The following is a 19,481-nucleotide window of genomic DNA, read 5'->3' on the forward strand; positions in this document are numbered from 1 at the left end:
AGCAAGCTTGTTTTCTCCTGCTCTGGAAGGTAGGACCCTGAAATATACTCGGAGTCGAGAGTGAATTTCATGCTCTTTATTCAGCTCATATTCATCAAGGAGAAGAAGAGAAGACGAATGGCTCTTTTCCCAAAACCATCTGCTTATATACATTATTTACACAATGGGCCTTGCGTGATTGGCTACTTCAGGGCTACACCTGTGGGCCAATTATATTGTGGATTGACTTCTGCCTGCAGCCTGATTGGCTGCTCCTACAGGCCAATCAGGTAGCAGATTCACTTCTGCCAGCCGCCTGATTGGCTGCTCCAGCAGGCCAATCAGGTTGCGGATTCACTTCCACCTGGAGTTGGATTGGGTAGCTCCTGCTGATTCTGAATCCTATTGTTCTAGGATTCAGCTCAGTACATAACAGACCCAAACCTATGAATCTGAGTTACAAGAAAGGCGATTCCAACTAAAATCAGGAAGAACTTTCTGGCAGTAGATGTAGAAGCTGTTTGACAGTGGAACAGACTCCCATTAAGAGGTGGAGGACTCTCCTTCCTTGGCGGTTTTTAAGCAGAGGTTGGATGGCCATCTGTCAGGCATGCTTTAGGTGAGATTCCTGCATTGCAGGGGGTTAGACTAGGTGACCCTCGGGGTCCCTCTATAATTCTATGTCATAACATGTCAGGATGGACAGCAAGAACAATGTCCTCAATGTAGAAAGGCCATACTGTTTGGAGAGGAATCCAGTTGTAAACCTGTGGCTCTGCTCTTCTGGTGGTAGCTGGACCACATTTCATGCTATGTTCCCCTTGCTTGAAACACACACACACACACACACACACACACACACACACACACACACTGAAATACAGCAAATGCTAGAAAAGCATTGTTAACTAAGTGTTAACTTCCAAACATTCCCAGGGTGTGTAGGTGGGTGTAGAAAATCCAAGCGTGGTCAAATTCTGTATCATGCAGATGGCATTCGTTTATCATAGAGTCTAGTCCAGGCATCCCCAAACTTCGGCCCTCCAGATGTTTTGGACTACAATTCCCATAATCTCTGATCGCTGGTTCTCTTAGCTAGGGATCATGGGAGTTGTAGGCCAAAACATCTGGAGGGCCACAGTTTGGAGATGCCTGGTCTAGTCCAAGCCCCTGCGATGCAGGAATCTTTTTGCCCAACGTGGGGCTCAAATCCATGACCCTGAGATTCTCATGCCCCATTGACTGAGTTATTAAAATATTCATTTGCCACTTTCCCCAAGCAGTTTGTCACAGTTTTCGGCAGCAACAGGCATTTCAGAATTCCACATTTATTTAATAAGGCAACAAAATGCAGGTTGTCGTTGCCAAATGGAAAGCAATACAAGCATAAAGTGCGCATCAGAATCATATGCAGGACACAGACATTAAAAAACAAACAAACTATGGAACAGGGCAAAGTCAGGAAGCCCAGCAGGTAAAAATAGTACATGATTTCCTTTGCAATTTCAGCTTTTCTTGGGGACCATGAAATTGCATGTTCAACAACTGAGGATTCATAGCTGTGCAACAGGTTCAGGTGGGGCAGGTCGGGAGGGGTGGGATCCTGGCTCTTGAGAAGCTTACAGGGCGGGGTAGCTGGCTTGATTGGCTATGCCACAGTGATTGCCAGTACCCTTCACCAATCGCATGTAGCCTTGCTCTCCCCATTTCTCAGACCAGCTGACAGGGAAAGAGAGGGAAAGGAGGGATCAGTACATTATTTCATTTCATGCAATTTATATACCACCTGATTGTAAAAAAAAAAAAGCCCCCCCCAACCCTCAAAGCCAATATCACCATCATTACTATATATTGTCAATAGTAGTAATAGTAGTGTTTTCATTTCCATACTGCTTTATATTTTTAAGGGGGTAAAATCTCTTTTAAAAAATTATATTTTATTAAGTTTCCAGATGTTTAGCATGTACAAACAAAACACAATTTCATCTTTTCTTGATTTTTTAAAATCTGCTTCCCAGTTTTCCACGGAGTTGTTGTTTTTTTCCTTCTGCTACACCCTCTCTTCTATTAAATCATAACCACAGTTATTATAATCTAATTACTTCTTATATCTCAAATCCTGCTCATGAATTCATCATACTATAATATTTCTTTTTAAAAAGGTGAGCCAAGGCGCTGTGGAGAGGGAAGGTTTTCTAGCTGCAGTACCAGTGTAGCCGCCGCTAGAGGGCGATGTTTTGTAACCTGGTTCTTTTCCCAGCATGCTCGACAGGGTCTCCTGGCTGACTTTTTAGGTCCTAAAAATGGGGTTTTAGCTAGCGCAGGTATGGCATTTGTATACCCCATGTAGCTAGGAACACTCGCATAGTGGCATGATGATAATGGTGATTGATGATGAGCTTTGATCCAGGGATGATGGGGGGAGGTGTGGAGTCCCCAGACCTCCCAAATATCTCCTCCTCCATCTCCCCTGGTAAGAGGAGTGTTCAGTTGAGTCAGCGACCACTGTGAGAACAGGAGGCTGGAATAGATGGCGCACTGACCTGATCCAGCAGGCAGAGGCGGCCCAAGACATTTGGGCACCTGAGGCAATCACTCAATGGTGTCCCACCACCAGGGGTGGGAGGAGACGAGCTACCCATTGGCCAAGGGGCTGCTATAGAGGCTGTCAGGAGTATGGGCAGGAGTCAGGCTCTGGGGCCTGTAGTGCTTTGCAGGACTGGGGCCTGCCTCAGCTTGTGCTGGAGGAGCAAGGAGTGGCCACTCAGGTGAGGCCACTTGATAACTCACTGCACCTGGTGGCAGGAGCTGGGAGGGATAAAAGCTCAGCATTTCCCTTCAGCTCTTTGCCACAGCAACGCTATCCCTGCTTGGTTGCCTCTGGCCTCTTGCTCCTTGTTCCTTGGACCCTTGCCTTGCCGACACTTTGTTCCTTGGACCCTCACCTTGCCGACGCCTTGTTCCTTGACCCTTGGACCTCTGCCTTGCCGATGCTTTGATCCTTGACCCTTGGACCTCTGCCTTGCCGACGCCTTGATCCTCGACCCTTGGACCTTTGCCTTGCTGACGCCTTGCTCCTTGACTCCCAGACCTTCGCCTCTGCCTTGCTCCTTGACCCTGCAACTGCCTGCTGCTGGACCCTCAGCCCTGCACCTGTTCCTGCTTCTACACCACCATCTTGCCTCTGGTCCTGACGTCCTCAGCCAGGGCTTCAACCCCCTGCCGACCGGACCGTGACAGTGGCTGGATCTGCTGCCCCTGTGGATCCTGCAGCCTGAGGCGGTTCCCTCACCTCACCTCATGGGTGGGCCAGCCCTCGCAGAAGGGCTTGTCTTAGGTCCTTCTGAGCTTTTCCCGACCATTCCCGCCCTGGCTCAAATACCCCTTTGTTCACCTGTTCTTTAGGATCCAATAAGCTGTGTTGTTCCCACCGTCCTGGAGGATCCCATAGCCAACCACCAACATGGCGTGGCTCACCAGCTGGGTACACGAGGAGCTGTCAAATACCCCTGGCAGGAGAAGAGACCTGGAGTGAGGCAGGATCAGAAGGGGCAAAGCGGAGAGAAAGCTTACAGGGCGGGGTAGCTGGCTTGATTGGCTATGCCACAGTGATTGCCAGTGCCCTTCACCAATCGCATGTAGCCTTGCTCTCCCCATTTCTCAGACCAGCTGACAGACCAAGGGGGCTTCATCCAATGTGATCCTTACTTGCCCAGATCCTCCGATATGAATGTAGGTGACATATTTAACGTAAATACAAATTTAATAAACAAATAAAATTAAAATGACCAACTGAGACCGCTCAGAGTAGACCACAGCTGGCTGCACAAACACTCCAACACTACCACTCTGAAATCTAGTTATATGTGTCAAGTATGACTTTCCAATGGGAAGCTTTTTTGGGTTTTAAAAAGGTAAATTCCAAGTTCTATTTTTTAAGAGCACCAGGATCTTTGAAGGAGTAATGCACAAAGAGGGAAGGGGTATGGAGAAGGGCTGTAGAAAGTCAGGGCTTGTCCTGCCATCCCAAGGAAAACTGCTCTTTAGCGCTGAATAGGCAATTTGGGTTTCCCTAGATTGCCATTTGTTCCGATTGATCACCAAAAGAGCCAGTTTTCCCTTGGAAAGGAGCAGGGCGAGGGGAGAAAGCAATTGGACCACGCTTTCTGTGGCACACAGGTATGGGTAGACAGTCCTGAGCTATATTGACCAGTGGCCTGACTTCCCATAATACAGCTTCCTCTTTAAATCAGGCCCATGAGGACTAGAATCTTACTTTATTAACAAGGGAAGGAGTGTGGCTCAGTGGTAGAGCATTTACCACATCCGCTCAATCCCTGATGGCATCTCCAGGTGGGGCTGGGAGAGAGAGACCGCTCTGTCTGAAACTCTGGGAGCCGCTGCCAGTCAGTGTGGAGTCGACAATACTGAGCTAGGTGGAGTAACGGCAGCATCCTCTGCTCCTGCGCTCCCTCTGCCTCGTGGATGGGCTAGCTCTATAATTGTACGAACTTCCTCAGCCTTCCTCAACCATTTTAACAGGGAGAAATGTAAAGTACTACACTTGGGCCAAAAAAACGAAAGCCACAAATACAGGATGGGTGACACCTGGCTTTAGAGCAGTACATGTGAAAAGGATCTAGGAGTCTTGGTAGACCGCAAACTTGACATGAGTCAACAGTGTGATGCAGCAGCTAAAAAAAGCCAATGCAATTCTGGGCTGCATCAATAGGAGTATAGCATCTAGATCAAGGGAAGTACAGTAATAGTATTCTGCTCTGGTCAGAACTCACCTGGAGGACTGTGTCCAGTTCTGGGCACCACAGTTCAAGAAGGATACTGACAAGCTGGAACATGTCCAGAGGAGGGCAACCAAAATGGTCAAAGGCCTGGAAACGATGCCTTATGAGGAACGGCTTAGGGAGCTGGGCATGTTTAGCCTGGAGAAGAGAAGGTTGAGGGGTTCAAATATATTAAAGGATGCCATATAGAGGAGGGAGAAAGGTTGTTTTCTGCTGCTCCAGAGAAGCGGACATGGAGCAATGGATTCAAACTACAAGAAAGAAGATTTCACCTGAACATTAGGAAGAACTTCCTGACAGTAAGAGCTGTTCGACAGTGGAATTTGCTGCCAAGGAGTGTGGTGGAGTCTCCTTCTTTGGAGGTCTTTAAGCAGAGCCTTGACAGACATCTGTCAGGAATGCTTTGATGGTGTTTCCTGCTTGGCAGGGGGTTGGACTGGATGGCCCTTGTGGTCTCTTCCAACTCTATGATTCGACTTGATATAAAGATCCTGTTTTTTAGCATGTGGAGGGTCTGAGTTCCAAGGTTTTCAGGTACAGGACCCACCTTTAAGCCAAGCACATCCAGTCAGATAGGCAACATATAAAAATGTTATGTGTGCACCTTACGATAATAGTACCTGTACATAAAATCATATAGTGCAAAACCATATTTAAAAGTTAAAATCAGAAATCAGCTAACTATTATGGGAAGGTGCATTCTTCCTTGTCTGCTTAGGCCTGGAGTGGAAAAGTTTTCAGCAGGTCTTTAGAAGTTGCCACAGGCGGTGCCTGCCACCTCGCTAGTGGCAGAGAGTTCCACAGGATAGGGTTCTGAATCTTGTTGCTGTCAGGTGAGCCTGAGTCGGGGAATAACCCTACAATGCTCCTGCAGGTGATCTCAGTAACTGAGCTGGGAAAGAAGCGTTCAAGTGATCCCTGAGGCAGCCTGGACCTAAGTTGTTCAGGGATTTGTAAATCAGTGCAAGGACTTTAAACATGGATCGGCAGTGGTTGGGCAGCCGGTACAAATATTTTTAACAAGGGTTGTCTCTCATCCTTGACCAGATGTCCCCATCAGCAGTCTGGTCACTGCATTCTGGACCCACCAGAGCTTCCAAACCAGGTGCAAAGGGCAGCCCAACGTGCTGAACATTGCAGTAGTCCAACCTCAAGCTCACCACTGCATGGACTACTACAGTGGTCAGGCTACAAGTGTCTGGCGCCGCTGCCGTGGCCCACCTTAGATGAGGCCCACAAATTAGCCATCTGTGCCCAGGAGTTGCTTATTATCCCCTAGCTTAATAAAAAAAATTCTTCAGTAGCACCTTGAAGACCAACTAAGTTTTTATTTTGGTATGAGCTTTCGTGTGCATGCACACTTCGTCAGATACACACGAAAGCTCATACCAAAATAAAAACTTAGTTGGTCTTTAAGGTGCTACTGAAGGAATTTTTTTATTTTGCTTCGACTCAGACCAACACGGCTACCTACCTGTAACTATCCCCTAGCTTGTTAAGTATAGTGTAATTGTATAATTGCACACTGAAATGGAGAGTGCCTGTATGTATATTGCTAAGGTATCTGAAGAAGTGTGCATGCACACAAAAGCTTATACCCAGAACAAACCTAATTGGTCTCTAATGTGCTACTGGACAATTTTTTAATTTATTTCGACTGCGTCAGACCAACTCTGCTACCTACCTGAATCTAGTATGTTGCTAAGGGTTTAACACTGGAAAATCCCATTGTATACTAAGTTAGAAAGAGCTCTCTCTAAGCATCTAGCTGAGTCAATAATTAACTGTTCATATTCTCTGCTAGCCTTCACGTGGGAGTTTAACCTAAGATGATGCAGTTATTATATTCCATTGCAAATTCATCCTTTTGGAGGAAGCTGGCTTGGTCTTTTGTTCCCAAGCACAGTGAGAGGAGGGTGTGATAAGACACACCTCCAGGAGCTGCCCTGAGACACAGCGTGGATTTTTGCTCTGGTCATAATTTAAGAAGAGCCTATCCTTGATGCAAATGCTTTATACAACTTTCTGGATGTATTGCTGATTGTTTTGTACCTGTTTAAAGCTTTGAATCATATTTGTGGATCAGGACAATTTCTATTCCAAAAGGAGTCCATTTTTATGCATCCAATTGCTTCATGCTGCACAACAGACAAGCTGGAACGTGTCCAGAAGAGGGCAACCAAAATGGTCAAAGGCCTGGAAACGATGCCTTATGAGGAACAGCTTAGGGAACTGGGTATGTTTAGCCAGGAGAAGAGAAGGTTAAGGGGTGATATGATAGCCATGTTCAAATATATAAAAGGATGTCATATAGAGGAGGGTGAAAGGTTGTTTTCTGCTGCTCCAGAGAAGCGGACACGGAGCAATAGATTCAAACTACAAGAAAGAAGATTCCACCTAAACATTAGGAAGAACTTCCTGACAGTAAGAGCTGTTCGGCAGTGGAATTTGCTGCCAAGGAGTGTGGTGGAGTCTCCTTCTTGGGAGGTCTTTAAGCGGAGGCTTGACAGCCATCTGTCAGGAATGCTTTGATGGTGTTTCCTGCTTGGCAGGGGGTTGGACTGGATGGCCCTTGTGGTCTCTTCCAACTCTATGATTCTATGACTCTATTCTATATTAATAATGGCAATAAAAAGGTAAAGGTAAAGCGACTCCTGACCATTAGGTCCAGTCACGGACGACTCTGAGGTTGTGGTGCTCATCTCACTTTATTGGCCAAGGGAGCCGGCGTATAGTTTCCAGGTCATGTGGCCAGCATGACAAAGCCACTTCTGGCGAACCAGAGCAGCGCACGGAAACGCCGTTTACCTTCCCGCCGGAGCGGTCCCTATTTATCTATTTGCACTTTGATGTGCTTTCAAACTGCTAGGGTGGCAGGAGCAGGGACCAAACAGCGGGTCTGCCACCAAAATCACGCCGGAGGCTGCCACCCTCTCCGAATGTTTGGCCCCTCACCTGACTTGTAGAAATGGAAGTAGAAGCTCCTGCTGTCCACGGCCACTGAAACCGGCCCGATGGTTGCCACAGCCTGCTCCAGGGCCACTTCGCTCCCCACTGGGACCACCACGACGGATGTGCAGTTGGCTGCGCGGTCCTGCGAGTTGTAACTGCACACGGATCCCTCCTGCAAAGAAGCGACAGTCACCTGGAGGCAGTTGCAGAGCAGGGCGAGTGGGGAGAGTGGCTTGGGCAGATTCCCCAAGGCTGCATTTGCAGCTCAAAAGAGCCAGGGCTGAGTGCGCCTGGCTGTTAATCAGAAGGCTGGTGGTTCAAGCCAGCCCACGTAGGGATGTGGGCAGGATTCTTGCATTGCAGGGGGTTGGACTAGTGGAACTGTCAGGGGTTGTTGTGGCTACTCTTGAGTAACGACCCTCCACATCTGCTTGTCTTTCAGATGTTTTTATTGGTGCATATTATTTACAGTGCAAAGTGTCCATAAATCATGCATAGCTGCCAAGTCTCCTGTTTTCCCCGGGAAATCCCCGTTTTCCCAGCTGTTCCTAGCTGAAAAAATGGATTTTTTTGTTTCCCCCCGGTTTATTCTGGCGCGGTGGCCATTTTGGAACTGGGCAAAGCAGCATCAAAAGTCACTTCTGAGCATGATCCGCCCAGTTCCAAAATGGCAGCAGCGCTACGTCCGGTCTGCTATTTCTGGCCCGGTCCCTTATTTCTCTGACAGCAACTTGGCAGGTATGTAAATCATGTCTGCCTCAGTCTGAGTCAGAATCTCGCAATGTTTGCTTTCTGTTTTGCGCCCAACATAACAGCCTGGGAACTCTGAAGCGCCTCCCCCTGCTCCGACGGGGAGCCTCAGCTCCGGCGTGGGGGGGAATGGCCTTCCGGCTGACTGTCTGCCCGGTCCCTTCTTCCACTGCTCTCTCTCCCTCCCCTTGGAGCCTTGGTTCTCCCTTTCTGTTTCCTGGCTCTTGTAATCTGATCCTGTGCTTGACTTACTGCTTGGTGAGGAACTTGACCTGATGAGGGGGGTTTGTTCCCTATAAGCCTTCTGCCTTACAGGACCCATGGGGTCCCTCCCAACTCTATGAATGACAGAAACTCATTTTCGAAACTGAACTCCCCCCAAAAGGGGAAAGGCTGTAGTGCAGACTTTGCAAGGTTATGAACGATCTACGAGAAGCGGACTTTACTGAGCAGTTTGCTGCTTCCAAACTAGGTGTAAACTTTGGTTTGGGCTTATGCCTTTCCTTCCTGCCCTGGTCCCCTTGGTGTAACCTGTGTTGACAGCGCCCAGGGCAAGGCAAGGATTGCGCCCCCTAACCTCCTTGTGGGGGCAACCTCTTATCAGGGGGCAACAGGTGGATTTCTCTGCACCCCTGAAGGGACCACTCCTCACAAAGTCGCCTGCCGGTCACCATCTTTGCCCTTTCAGCTCAGGGAGCTCCCCATGGGAGCCGCGGTGGTGCTCCTTGGAGGGTTTGGCAGCATCCCTGAAGCACTGGAGCTGCAGCAGGCCGAGGAGGAGGGTGGCGGAGAGCAGCTGAGGCTCCAAGCGCAGTCCTTCCCCAGACGCCACTCCTTGGCTGTGCAGCATGAGGGCGGGTGCCGGCGGTCCAGAGAGGAGCACAGTGAAGGCGCCTGCCTGATGTCAATCAGCAGGGAGTTCCAAAGTGCTGCCACACTAAGAGATTGATTTCTTATTAAATCAGGCACCCCCAAACTGTGCCCCTCCAGATGTTTTGGCCTACAACTCCCATGATCCCTAGCTAACAGGACCAGTAGTCGGGGAAGATGGGAATTGTAGTCCAAAACATCTAGAGGGCCGAAGTTTGGGGATGCCTATATTAGATGGACCAGACATCTAGCAAAAGGCTACCTTCTAATCTCCTAATTGTGTTTTCCACCTTCTGTGAAGGGCATGTTAAGTATTATTATTAATTATTATTATTATTATTAGTTTAATTAACATTGAAATAGAAAATAACTCTGTATGTGCTTGTATGTGTGCTGCTGAAAATTGGAAAATCCCATTGGGTTATAATATAGCAAAGCAGATCCCTCTGAGCACCATGAATGGGTCTGTGCATGGAGTATGCTCAGAAGTGGAGGGAAGATACCAACAAAGGAGGAATGGCAGACAAAGTTAATAGAATATATAGAAATGGCAAGATTGACCAATAGAATAAGGCTCAGGATTTTTTAAAAAAAGTATTCGAAGATGACTGGAAATGTTTTATAGATTATTTGGAAACATATTGAAAGCATGTCAAAAACGTAACAGTAAACGCAGAAAGACATATTGAGATATAAAGCTGAGAGAAAAATAAGATACTGTATAGGGTAGGCATCCCCAAACTGCGGCCCTCCAGATGTTTTGGCCTACAACTCCCATGATCCCTAGCTAACAGGACCAGTGGTTGGGGAAGATGGGAATTGTAGTCCAAAACATCTAGAAGGCCGAAGTTTGGAGATGCCTGGTATAGGGGAAACTAGAATATGTAGTGGAAAAGAAAGTAACAAAATGAACCATGGAAGGGGGGAGGAGGTGAGGTTCTTGTTTCATGTGTAAAAATGGAAATAATAAACAAAAATACAGTCATACCTCGGTTTAAGTAAGCTTCAGTTTGGTACTTTCAGTTTAAGTACTCTGCAGACCTGTCTGGAACGGAGTAATCCACTTTCCATTACTTTCAATGGGAAAGTTCGCTTCAGGTTAAGTACGCTTCAAGTTAAGTACGGACTTCCAGAACCAATTACACTCATACTTCAGGTTAAGTACGCTTCAGGTTGTGTACTCCGCAGACCCATCTGGAACGCATTAATCGACTTTCCATTTTCAATGGGAAAGTTCGCTTCAGGTTAAGTACGCTTCAGGTTAAGTACAGACTTCCGGAACCAGTTATGTAGTTAAACCAATGTACCACTGTAAATAAATAAATAAATAAATGGGTTGATAATCAATTTAGGATGTTCTCTGCCCTCTCATATTGTGTTTAGCTTTAGATCATGTGAGAGGTTTATTCAATTGCAAACCGCCATTTTGAAGGGAGTTGCCTTTGAGTGTTTCTCTGGAAGCCACAGAGAGCAAAAGATGGGATAATGAGGTCTCTCCTGGAGAGCAAACAGCTGCGGCCTCATGGAAGCTGTGGGTAGAGACAGACCTCTGATTTGGGGTCCAAACAAAGAACTCACAGAACTTTCTTCAAAACAGAACATCAAACAATCGGTGTTACATCCAGATTGTTGTATGCACATAGGTTCAGCTTCTTATAAAAACGAAATTTGGAGAAACTGAAGAAAGTTCTGTGAGTAAAGCTTTTGAATCTGGACAATATATGGGTCTGGACAATTATTTTTCCAAGAGGAGTTAGTTTTTATTCACCCTATTGCTTCAAGCTGCAAAATGTTAATATATGCAATAGGGCAGACTATAAATTAGAAGTAATCTGAAGGTTGGCAAAGGTCTGTGCTTGACAATTGTGCACGTGTGTGTGGCCCAGATCAGCGAGGCATGTGCACTGATTTCTCCTTCTGTCTTACTTTCTCCAAGTAGGGGTAGCTGGTCTCTGAGTTTATGCCTCCGTTTTCCCGCACGTAGTCGAAGGCCCGGGTGATGTACCCTCCATGGCACCCCTGGTTGCCCAGCTTCCAGGAACAATCAATGAGGTTCTGTTCGCTTAGCGGGATCAGCTTCCCTGTCCTGTTGAAGCGCAGCCCTTCAAGTGCTCCGGTGGCGCTGAATGCCCAGCAGGATCCGCAGTGGCCCTGTGGGAACAGCAAGAGGTGGTGAGGAGGCAGAAGTAAATCAAACATGCATGGCGTGGGGGGTAGACCCCACCTGGAGTCCTGTGTCCCATCCTGGGAGCCACAATTTAAGAAGGATATTGACCAGCTGAAACATGTGCAGAGGAGGGTCTGGAAACCAGGCCTTATGAAGAAAGGTTGAAGGAGCTGTGTATGTTTAGCCTAGAGAAGAGGAGACTGAGAGGAGATATGAGAACCATCATCCATGGGCGTAGGCAGGGGGGCAGGAGGGGGCAGTTGCCCCCCCTAGAAGCAGGGCCGCTGGCCAGCCTGCCCCGCTGCCCGGTGCCGTCTCCCTTCTCCCTGGCTGGCTGTGGGGCAGGTGGAGGGAAAGCCCCAGAGCCGCACAAAGCGTTTGGTTGGCTTTCCCTCCGCCCGCCCCACAGCCAGCTGGCTAGAGGACGTCTCCCTCCTCGCTGGCTGTGGGGTGGGTGGAGGGAAAGCCAGCCAAACACTTTGCTCTGGGGCTTTCCCTCCACCCGCCCCACAGCCAGCCAGCTAGAAGGGACGTCTCCACCCGCTCCTGGGGCTTTCCCTCCACCCGCCCTGGCGATCGCAGAGGGGGAGGAGGGGATCGGAACAGCCCGATTTCGGGCTGATCCTGGCGCCCCCTCGCCCCTGCCAGTTGCGGAGGGGGAGGAGGGGGTCGGAGCAGGCCGATTTCGGGCTGATCCTGGCGCCCCCTCACCCCTGAACGACCATGGCTTTCCTTGCCCCACTGTGGCCCTTCCCCTCCTGTGCCTTGGCCCCGCCCCTTGCCCCCCCTAATTTTGCTCCTGGCTACGCCCCTGCCATCATCCAATATCTGAAGAGTTGTCACATGGAAGAGGCAACAAGCTTGTTTTATCCCGCTCTGGAGGGTAGGACTCGAACCAATGGCTTCCAAGTTACAAGAATGGAGATTCCAACTAAACATCAGGAAGAACTTTCTGGCAGTAAGAGCTGTTTGACAGTGGAACAGTCTCCCTTGGGAGGTGGCGGACTCTCCTTCCCTGGAGGTTTCTAAGCAGAGGTTGGATGGCCACCTGCCAGCTTTAGCTAAGATTCCTGCTTTGCAGGGGGTTGGACTAGATGACCCTCGGGATCCCTTCCAACTGTACAATTCTATGATAAAGCAAAAAAGTTTTTCTCCCTCTCCCATAACACTAGAACTGGTGGACATGCAATGAAGGCAGATGTTGGAAGATTCAGGACAGAGGGAGCAAAGACCTTCTTCACGAAGGGCATTTTAAAGGGTGGAACTCCCTCCCACAGGAGGGCCACCAACTTGGATGGCTTTAAAAGAGGGTTGGTCAGATATGTGGAGGAGAAGGTCAGGATGGCTACTAGCCAGGATGGCTATGCTCTTGTATTTGGGTCCTGCTTGCAGGTTTCCTGTTGGGGCATCGGGTTGAGTCCTGTGAAAACAGGATGCTGGGCTAGACGGACCTCCTTTCGTCTGATCCAGTGGTGTTCTCCATGTGCAGAACCTCCATGGCCAGGGGCAGTCCAACTCTGGAAGCCAGTTGCTGGGGATCACAAGTGGGTAGAGTGCTCTTGCCCTGTGGATGCTGGACTAGGCAAGCCATTGGCCTGCTTCAACAGAGAGATGTTTAAAAAAGGCTGATCACCGAAGAATTGATGCTTTTGAATTATGGTGCTGGAGGAGACTCTTGAGAGTCCCATGGACTGCAAGAAGATCAAACCTATCCATTCTTAAGGGAATCAGCCCTGAGTGCTCACTGGAAGGACAGATCCTGAAGCTGAGCCTCCAATACTTTGGCCACTTCATGAGAAGAGAAGACTCCCTGGAAAAGACCCTGATGTTGGGAAAGATTGAGGGCACTAGGAGAAGGGAACGACAGAGGATGAGATGGTTGGACAGTGTTCTTGAAGTTACGAACATGAGTGTGACCAAACTGCGGGAGGCAGTGGAAGACAGGAGTGCCTGGCGTGCTCTGGTCCATGGGGTCACGAAGAGTCGGACACGACTAAATGACTAAACAACAACAACAAGGAATCCTGAGCTTGGCCATTAAGTCTCCCCAGGTTGTTCCGGACTCACCTGGTTCTTGACTGGGGTGACATAACCTTTGGTGCGCCAGTCAACTTCCTTGGGGGTCTCCAGGGTGGTTGATTCTTGGAACAAGGCAGCCTTCTTACCGGGTTGGTCAGCCAAGTCAGAACGGAAGCTGCTTAGCATCTTGTTAAACTCTTCGTCTGTCTGAGGGAGGAAATCATAGTTGCTGTGCTCTTGCTTCCAGATTTTCAAAATGCCCACCCCTGCCAAGCTCCTCCTGAGGCCTGCATCCCAGGGCAAAGCTTTAACTCACTGCCCAAAACCAGCATCCTCCCTCTCCACACTCCCAAGAGCTGGACTGCAACCGTTCCCAAGACCTGCGTTCCCCCAAAGAGATTGCTCACAAATGACCAGTTATAAGGGCAATGCAAGAGAGTTCCAGTTACCAAATCACCCAGGTGGTTCATTGCCAGCTGGAAGCTGTTCCCCTCCTGGTTATGCTGCTCAATCCTCTGCAGGTTCTTCTCCCAGACGGCCCGACGAAATGCCTCTTCCTCCTGCAATGGGATCAGTGGTTCCAATTATGGATCAGTGGTTCTCAAGCTTTTATCTTTGGCCCCCACGAAAAAAAATCCATGCCCACCTCAGCGCCTTGCTCTCCCCCCCCCAACCCGGGCACACAGAGCCTGCAGCAGAAGAGCATGAGTTTGGGGCAAGCGTTGATCGAGGAAGCGAGCCAGAAAGAAGCTCTCTGGCTCATGCCTTGGTTTAAATAGCACACACACACACACACACACACACACACACACACACACACACCGATTGGCTGGCTGGAACCTTGACGTGGCCGGGACCTTCGGTGCAGCTCGCTGCCATGGTGCCTGCCACGGTGCCTCGCCGGAAGTCCCCGGGCATAAATCCGGGGACATTAATTAATATCTGGGGACATATTTTGTCCGGGGACAAATTGGTGAATCCGGGGACTGTCCCCGGGAACCGGGGACAACTGGCAACCCTACCACAGGGGTTCCCAAACTAAGGCCCGGGGGCCCGATGCGGCCCAATCGCCTTCTAAATCCGGCCCGTGGACAGTCCAGGAATCAGCATGTTTTTACATTAGTGGAATGTGTCCCTTTATTTAAAATGCACATCTGGGTTATTTGTGGGGCCTGCCTGGTGTTTTTACATGAGTAGATTGTGTCCTTTTATTTAAAATGCATCTCTGGGTTATTTGTGGGGCATAGGAATTTGTTCATTTTTTTTTTCCAAAATATAGTCCGGCCCCCCACAAGGTCTGAGGGACAGTGGACCAGCCCACGGCTGAAAAAGTTTGCTGACCCCTGCCCTACCATATGCCCAAGAAAGCTTCCCTCGCTAGAACGCAATGCTGAATTAGAGGGAACCTTCGTCTAATTCAACAAAGCTAATATCTTTTTCTAAGTAACCAGGCACTTTTTTATGTGCACAGAGTGTCTTTGCCTTTTGTTCCCTTGAAGAAAAGTTGGATTTCCCAAGGGAAATTGCTCTCTGCAATAGTCAACAGTGCTAGTACTTTGGGGAAATTGACATCTTGTCACGACAAACTTACCTCGAGGTATTGCTTGGCGTGAACTTCCTTCCATCCTTTCCATTCTCCTTCCAGGGCCCAATCCAGTGCACTGGCGGATGTTCCCAGGAGCACCAGCAAGATCAGAGGGACTGTTGAAACTGGAGACATGCCTTTGTCTAGAAGAGATGGGCAAACAGCACCACCGTCAGGTATTTGAAGGGATGAGGTTTGAAGCCTAAGCCTCTGGGCGATAATTGAGAACCAGTGAGTGGTGATCTGCATTCGGAACGGCCATCTCGCCAAACAGGTGCCCCCACCCAGCCCTGCAATGGCGCAGGGATTTCAGGGCCCAGACCAGAGACCTTGGGAAGAGGGGAGCAGAGCAGGTCAGGCCCCCAGAGCATCTTTGCAATAATTTGCAGCCAGTCCCGGCTTGAGAACTTTACCTCGGTCTTAAGAACAGAATCCGAACGGTGGAAGGGCATTGGCGGCTGGAGGCCTCATTAGGGAAAGCGCGCCTCGGTTTAAGAACGGTTTCGGTTTAAATACGGACTTCCGGAATAGATTAAGTTCGTAAACTGAGGTATCATTGTATATATATTAGTTTGGTGAGAGGATTTAGATGGCATGATGCCCGAGTCCCTTCTAATTCCTCCTCAGCAAAGTGAAAATCTAACAGATTTGCGCTGTTGAACTAACCAGGCAAGTTTCTTGTTAATGGTCATAGTTGCCAGCTAAGGACCACTGTTATGGTGCCCTCTGGGCAAATAGATGGGCCTTGCCGCCCCACCCCCCACCCCCAGACTGGTACTTAGAGGGACAAAAGCTGAGGCAGTTGTGTGATGGAAGCAGAGCAGAGCCATCCTTGCTAGCAGGCACCAATAACATGTCCCTTCCATGATTTGGTCACAAAATTCCACACATTTATCCAATCCTCTTTTAAAGCCATCTAGCAGAGCCGTCTTTCCCATATGGTTTAGTGGTTCGTTGAGCCAGGGTGCCGGCCTCTCAGGGGCGCCCCAGCGAGTGGGGGAGCTGCGCAGCTTTGCCAGCGGCCTCCCCTTTCCCTGCATGCCCACCAGCTGCGCCCCGTCAAATGTATGGCTGGCGGGTTGTGCAGCTTCCCTCCCAAGCCTCTGTGGGGATTGCTCTCCCACAGCGGCATGGGGGAGAGTTTCGCGCACCTCCCCATGGCTGGCAGTGCGCAGCTTCACACACGCACCCAACTATCCATGGTAATTTGGGGGCGCTGAGCGGATATTTGCACCCTGGTCCTGCATCTGCTAAAGACAGCCCTGCCATCTAGGTTGGTGGCTATCACTGCCTCCTGCAGGAGTGAGTTCCATAGTTTAACTATGGGCTGCATTAAGAAGCCGCCAGCTGAAGTGCAAGTGTTCTCACCTTTCCCTTGAAAAACCAGCTCTCCTGTGCCACCCCCCCACCCCACCCCCGCTCACTGCAGAGGTTTATCTTGTCCTCCTTGTGTTACTAAAGATTGCAGCAGAGGATGTGGACTAGCTGTTTTGCAAAACCCATTGCTTGAGAAAGATAAGAAAGAAGGGGGAAACCAAAGTTGCAGAGGACACTCCCACAGGACTTTGAAAAACTCTCTATATTCTGGTTATTCTTCATGCTGAACCTTCAGCTACTGCTGAAACTATTTGTGTATTTATGTGTATCCTTCAAGTTACTTTGGCACATCCCCACCCCACCCCCAAGCTGCATGAAATTGATCTTTCAGTGTGGTAGAAGGTATTCCATCATTCTGCCCGGACACAGAGGTCCAGCACCGAGGGCCTTCTGGCAGTTCCCTTGTTGCGAGAAGCCAAGTTGCAGGGAACTAGGCAGAGGGCCTTCTCGGTGGTGGCTCCTGCCCTGTGGAACGCCCTCCCAACAGATGTCAATGAGGAAAACAACTACCAGACTTTTAGAGGACATCTGAAGGCAGCCCTGTTTAGGGAGGCTTTTAATCTTTAAGAAATTAGTGTATTTAAATATTTCTGTTGGAAGCCGCCCAGAGTGGCTGGGGAAACCCAGCCAGATGGGCGGGGTATAAATAATAAATTATTATTATTATTATTATTATTATTATTATTATTATTATTATTATTATTATTATCCAGAACTCCTTTCCTATTGATATTTAGGCAGGCACCTTCATCGAGTTGTTTTTGATGCCTGCTAAGGATTTCTTTACCAAGGTAAGCCTATCCAGACATGTTCATTGGGGTGAACAGTTACGAACGTAGGAAGCTTCCTCAGCTCGCATTTAATGGCAACCCTTCCTAACTTGTGCATTAGAAAGCCGCACACAAATTGGAACACAACCATCACAGGATTGTAGAGCTGGAAGGGGCCCCCACCCAAGCTCTGCTTCATCAATACCTCCTAGGAAGGAGAGTCCACAAGTAGAAGAAGACTGTGCACGCAGCTTGCAGGATTCAGGAGTTGACTGCAAATTATTGCAAGGATTCCTGCAGGGTGTGTGTGTGTTTGTGTCCTCTTTCCCCTCTCCCAATTAACCTCTATCTCCAGGGCTTAGTGGTGGGGAGAATAGAACTGGGCTGGGCTCGAGAGGAAAGAGCTGCGTGCTGGCACGGAGCCAACCCAGATAATGTCACCAGGGGTAGCCACTCAGTCTCAGGTTTGGGTCCTGAAATCTCAAGGGTCTGGGATGCCCCTTGCCCTGGAAATCCTAGTTCCACACAATGTAGGATTCAGGCCTTTGTGGCACTGACTCTTGGAAACTCCCTCCTGTTAGGCACCATCTCGGTTGCCTTTTCAGCATCTGTTCAACAAGACTTCCAAAAAGATTTAAGTTCTCTGCTATTGCTACACATAGATTCTTTCTTAAATAAAGTGTATCAAAGGCCACACACAGAAAGTGGCCTCTAGAATCATGGAATTGTAGAGCTGAAAGGGACCAGGAGGGGCAAATAATCCCACCTCTTGCAATGCAGGACTGAGATGAAGGGTTTCATGCTCTCCACAGGTCCATTCGCTCACCACTACCCCCCATTTCAATAGCCTGAAACACACAGGAAGATGGGCTTGCTAGCTTCCTGGGGATGCAAAGTATAGGACAAGGGAACAGGCTGTCTCAGGAGATGGTGGCCTTGCCTTTGCTGAAGAGGCAGGCCAGCCAGCCACCAGTCATGGATGCTGTAGGATGGGGGGGGGAGGGCTGGGCACATTTACAAATCAGAGGAACTGTAGTGGGTGCAGTCAAGCACACCCCTTGACAGAGCCTATTGCCTACAACAGAATGTTTCTTTCAAGTCTAATTTCAGACCTGATCTGACCCTCCAGATGTCCATGATGGGTGCTGAAGTTCAGTGGCAGCTGGAGTGCAGATGACCTCTGAGCCTAGGCTAGCAGGTCAGACTATTCATTGATCTAGCCCAGGACTGTTAACTCTGGCTGGCAGCAGCTTACTAGGATCTCAAGCAGAGAGGTGTCCTTTCCTTAAGAAGAGCCAGCTGGGCCAGGCCAATGCCCCCTTTAACCCATCATCCTGTCCTCACAGTGGCCAAACAGATGCAAAGCCCAAGAGCAGGATTTGGGTGCAATAGCAAGTCTCCCCATTTGTGATTCCCAGAAACTGCTGTTCAGAGGCATTTACAGCCTCCGAGGCAGAACCTTCACCCTCTCCTTCTAATGGGAGATGCCTCGGGATTGAATTACTGAGCTCTGGTCAGGGGCGTAGCAGGGGGGAGCGATGGGGGCGGGCCGACCTGGGTGCCACCCTGGAGGGGGGTGACACTCGGGGTGCCGCTCGCGCAGCAGCCTATAAGCCTGTTGTGCGCCAACAGCAGCCCATACAGTGTGCACTCGCAAAATGCCACACACGCGCAGTCTTAAGGGGTGCCGCTGGTGCGCGCCGGCACCCCTTACGGACTGTGCATGTGTGGCATCCCGCATGTGTGCGTACAGGCTGCCGGCGCACGGCACCATCCCGTTACGCAGCGCGCAGCCGCTAGCTCTGGTTCCAATCTCTATACAATACAGGAACAATACAGGAACTTAGGAGGATGCCCACCTACCCAAACAGGGACCCGGGTCTTTCCCAAAACCTGTTCTTTGGTCTGTTTTTAGCTGGCAATGCCAGCAGGCATTAAACCTGCAAATTCCTGCATGCGAAGCAGCCCCTACCATCGATTCCCACACAGACAGACACAACCTACCTCTCTGAGCAGCAGGGCGGGTAAGGGGGGAAATATACTGCCTGTTAGTTTGCCTCACTCTGTGAGAGGAAAACCAACCGTGACACTTACGCAGATAGTGTGCCCTAAAAAGCACAACTTCCTTTTGTTCATGCACACACACTCTGGTCTGCCTGCTTGCACAATTCAGGTTGCTGGAAGAACAGGCCGGAAACAAAAAACCATGT

General features: G+C 49.4%; 1 protein-coding gene across 1 annotated transcript; it reads right to left on the reverse strand.

The window, feature by feature from the left end:
• Positions 1 to 1,364: 1,364 nt before the first annotated feature.
• On the reverse strand, positions 1,365 to 19,368 carry LOC118087407 (procathepsin L). Its single transcript, XM_035120020.2, has 8 exons — positions 19,276 to 19,368; positions 15,131 to 15,267; positions 13,989 to 14,099; positions 13,588 to 13,746; positions 11,280 to 11,504; positions 7,737 to 7,905; positions 3,374 to 3,488; positions 1,365 to 1,698 (listed from the first exon to the last, which is right to left on the reverse strand). The coding sequence occupies exons 2-8, from the start codon at positions 15,257 to 15,259 to the stop codon at positions 1,599 to 1,601; spliced, it is 1,008 nt and encodes a 335-aa protein (XP_034975911.2). The 5' UTR covers positions 15,260 to 15,267; positions 19,276 to 19,368; the 3' UTR covers positions 1,365 to 1,598.
• Between the last annotated feature and the right edge of the window lie 113 nt (positions 19,369 to 19,481).

This window comes from Zootoca vivipara, chromosome 6 (genome assembly GCF_963506605.1).
Source record: "Zootoca vivipara chromosome 6, rZooViv1.1, whole genome shotgun sequence".
Classification (NCBI taxonomy): Eukaryota; Metazoa; Chordata; class Lepidosauria; order Squamata; family Lacertidae; genus Zootoca; species Zootoca vivipara.

Coding starts and splice junctions, on each gene's coding strand:
- LOC118087407 (XM_035120020.2), bottom strand. CDS start 15,259: ATGTCTCCAGTTTCAACAGTCCCTCTGATCTTGCTGGTGCTCCTGGGA. Junction 11,505..13,587: donor TCACCCCAGTCAAGAACCAG/GTGAGTCCGGAA, acceptor CTGTTCCCACAG/GGCCACTGCGGATCCTGCTG. Junction 3,489..7,736: donor CTTCCATTTCTACAAGTCAG/GTGAGGGGCCAA, acceptor TTCTCCTGCCAG/GGGTATTTGACAGCTCCTCG.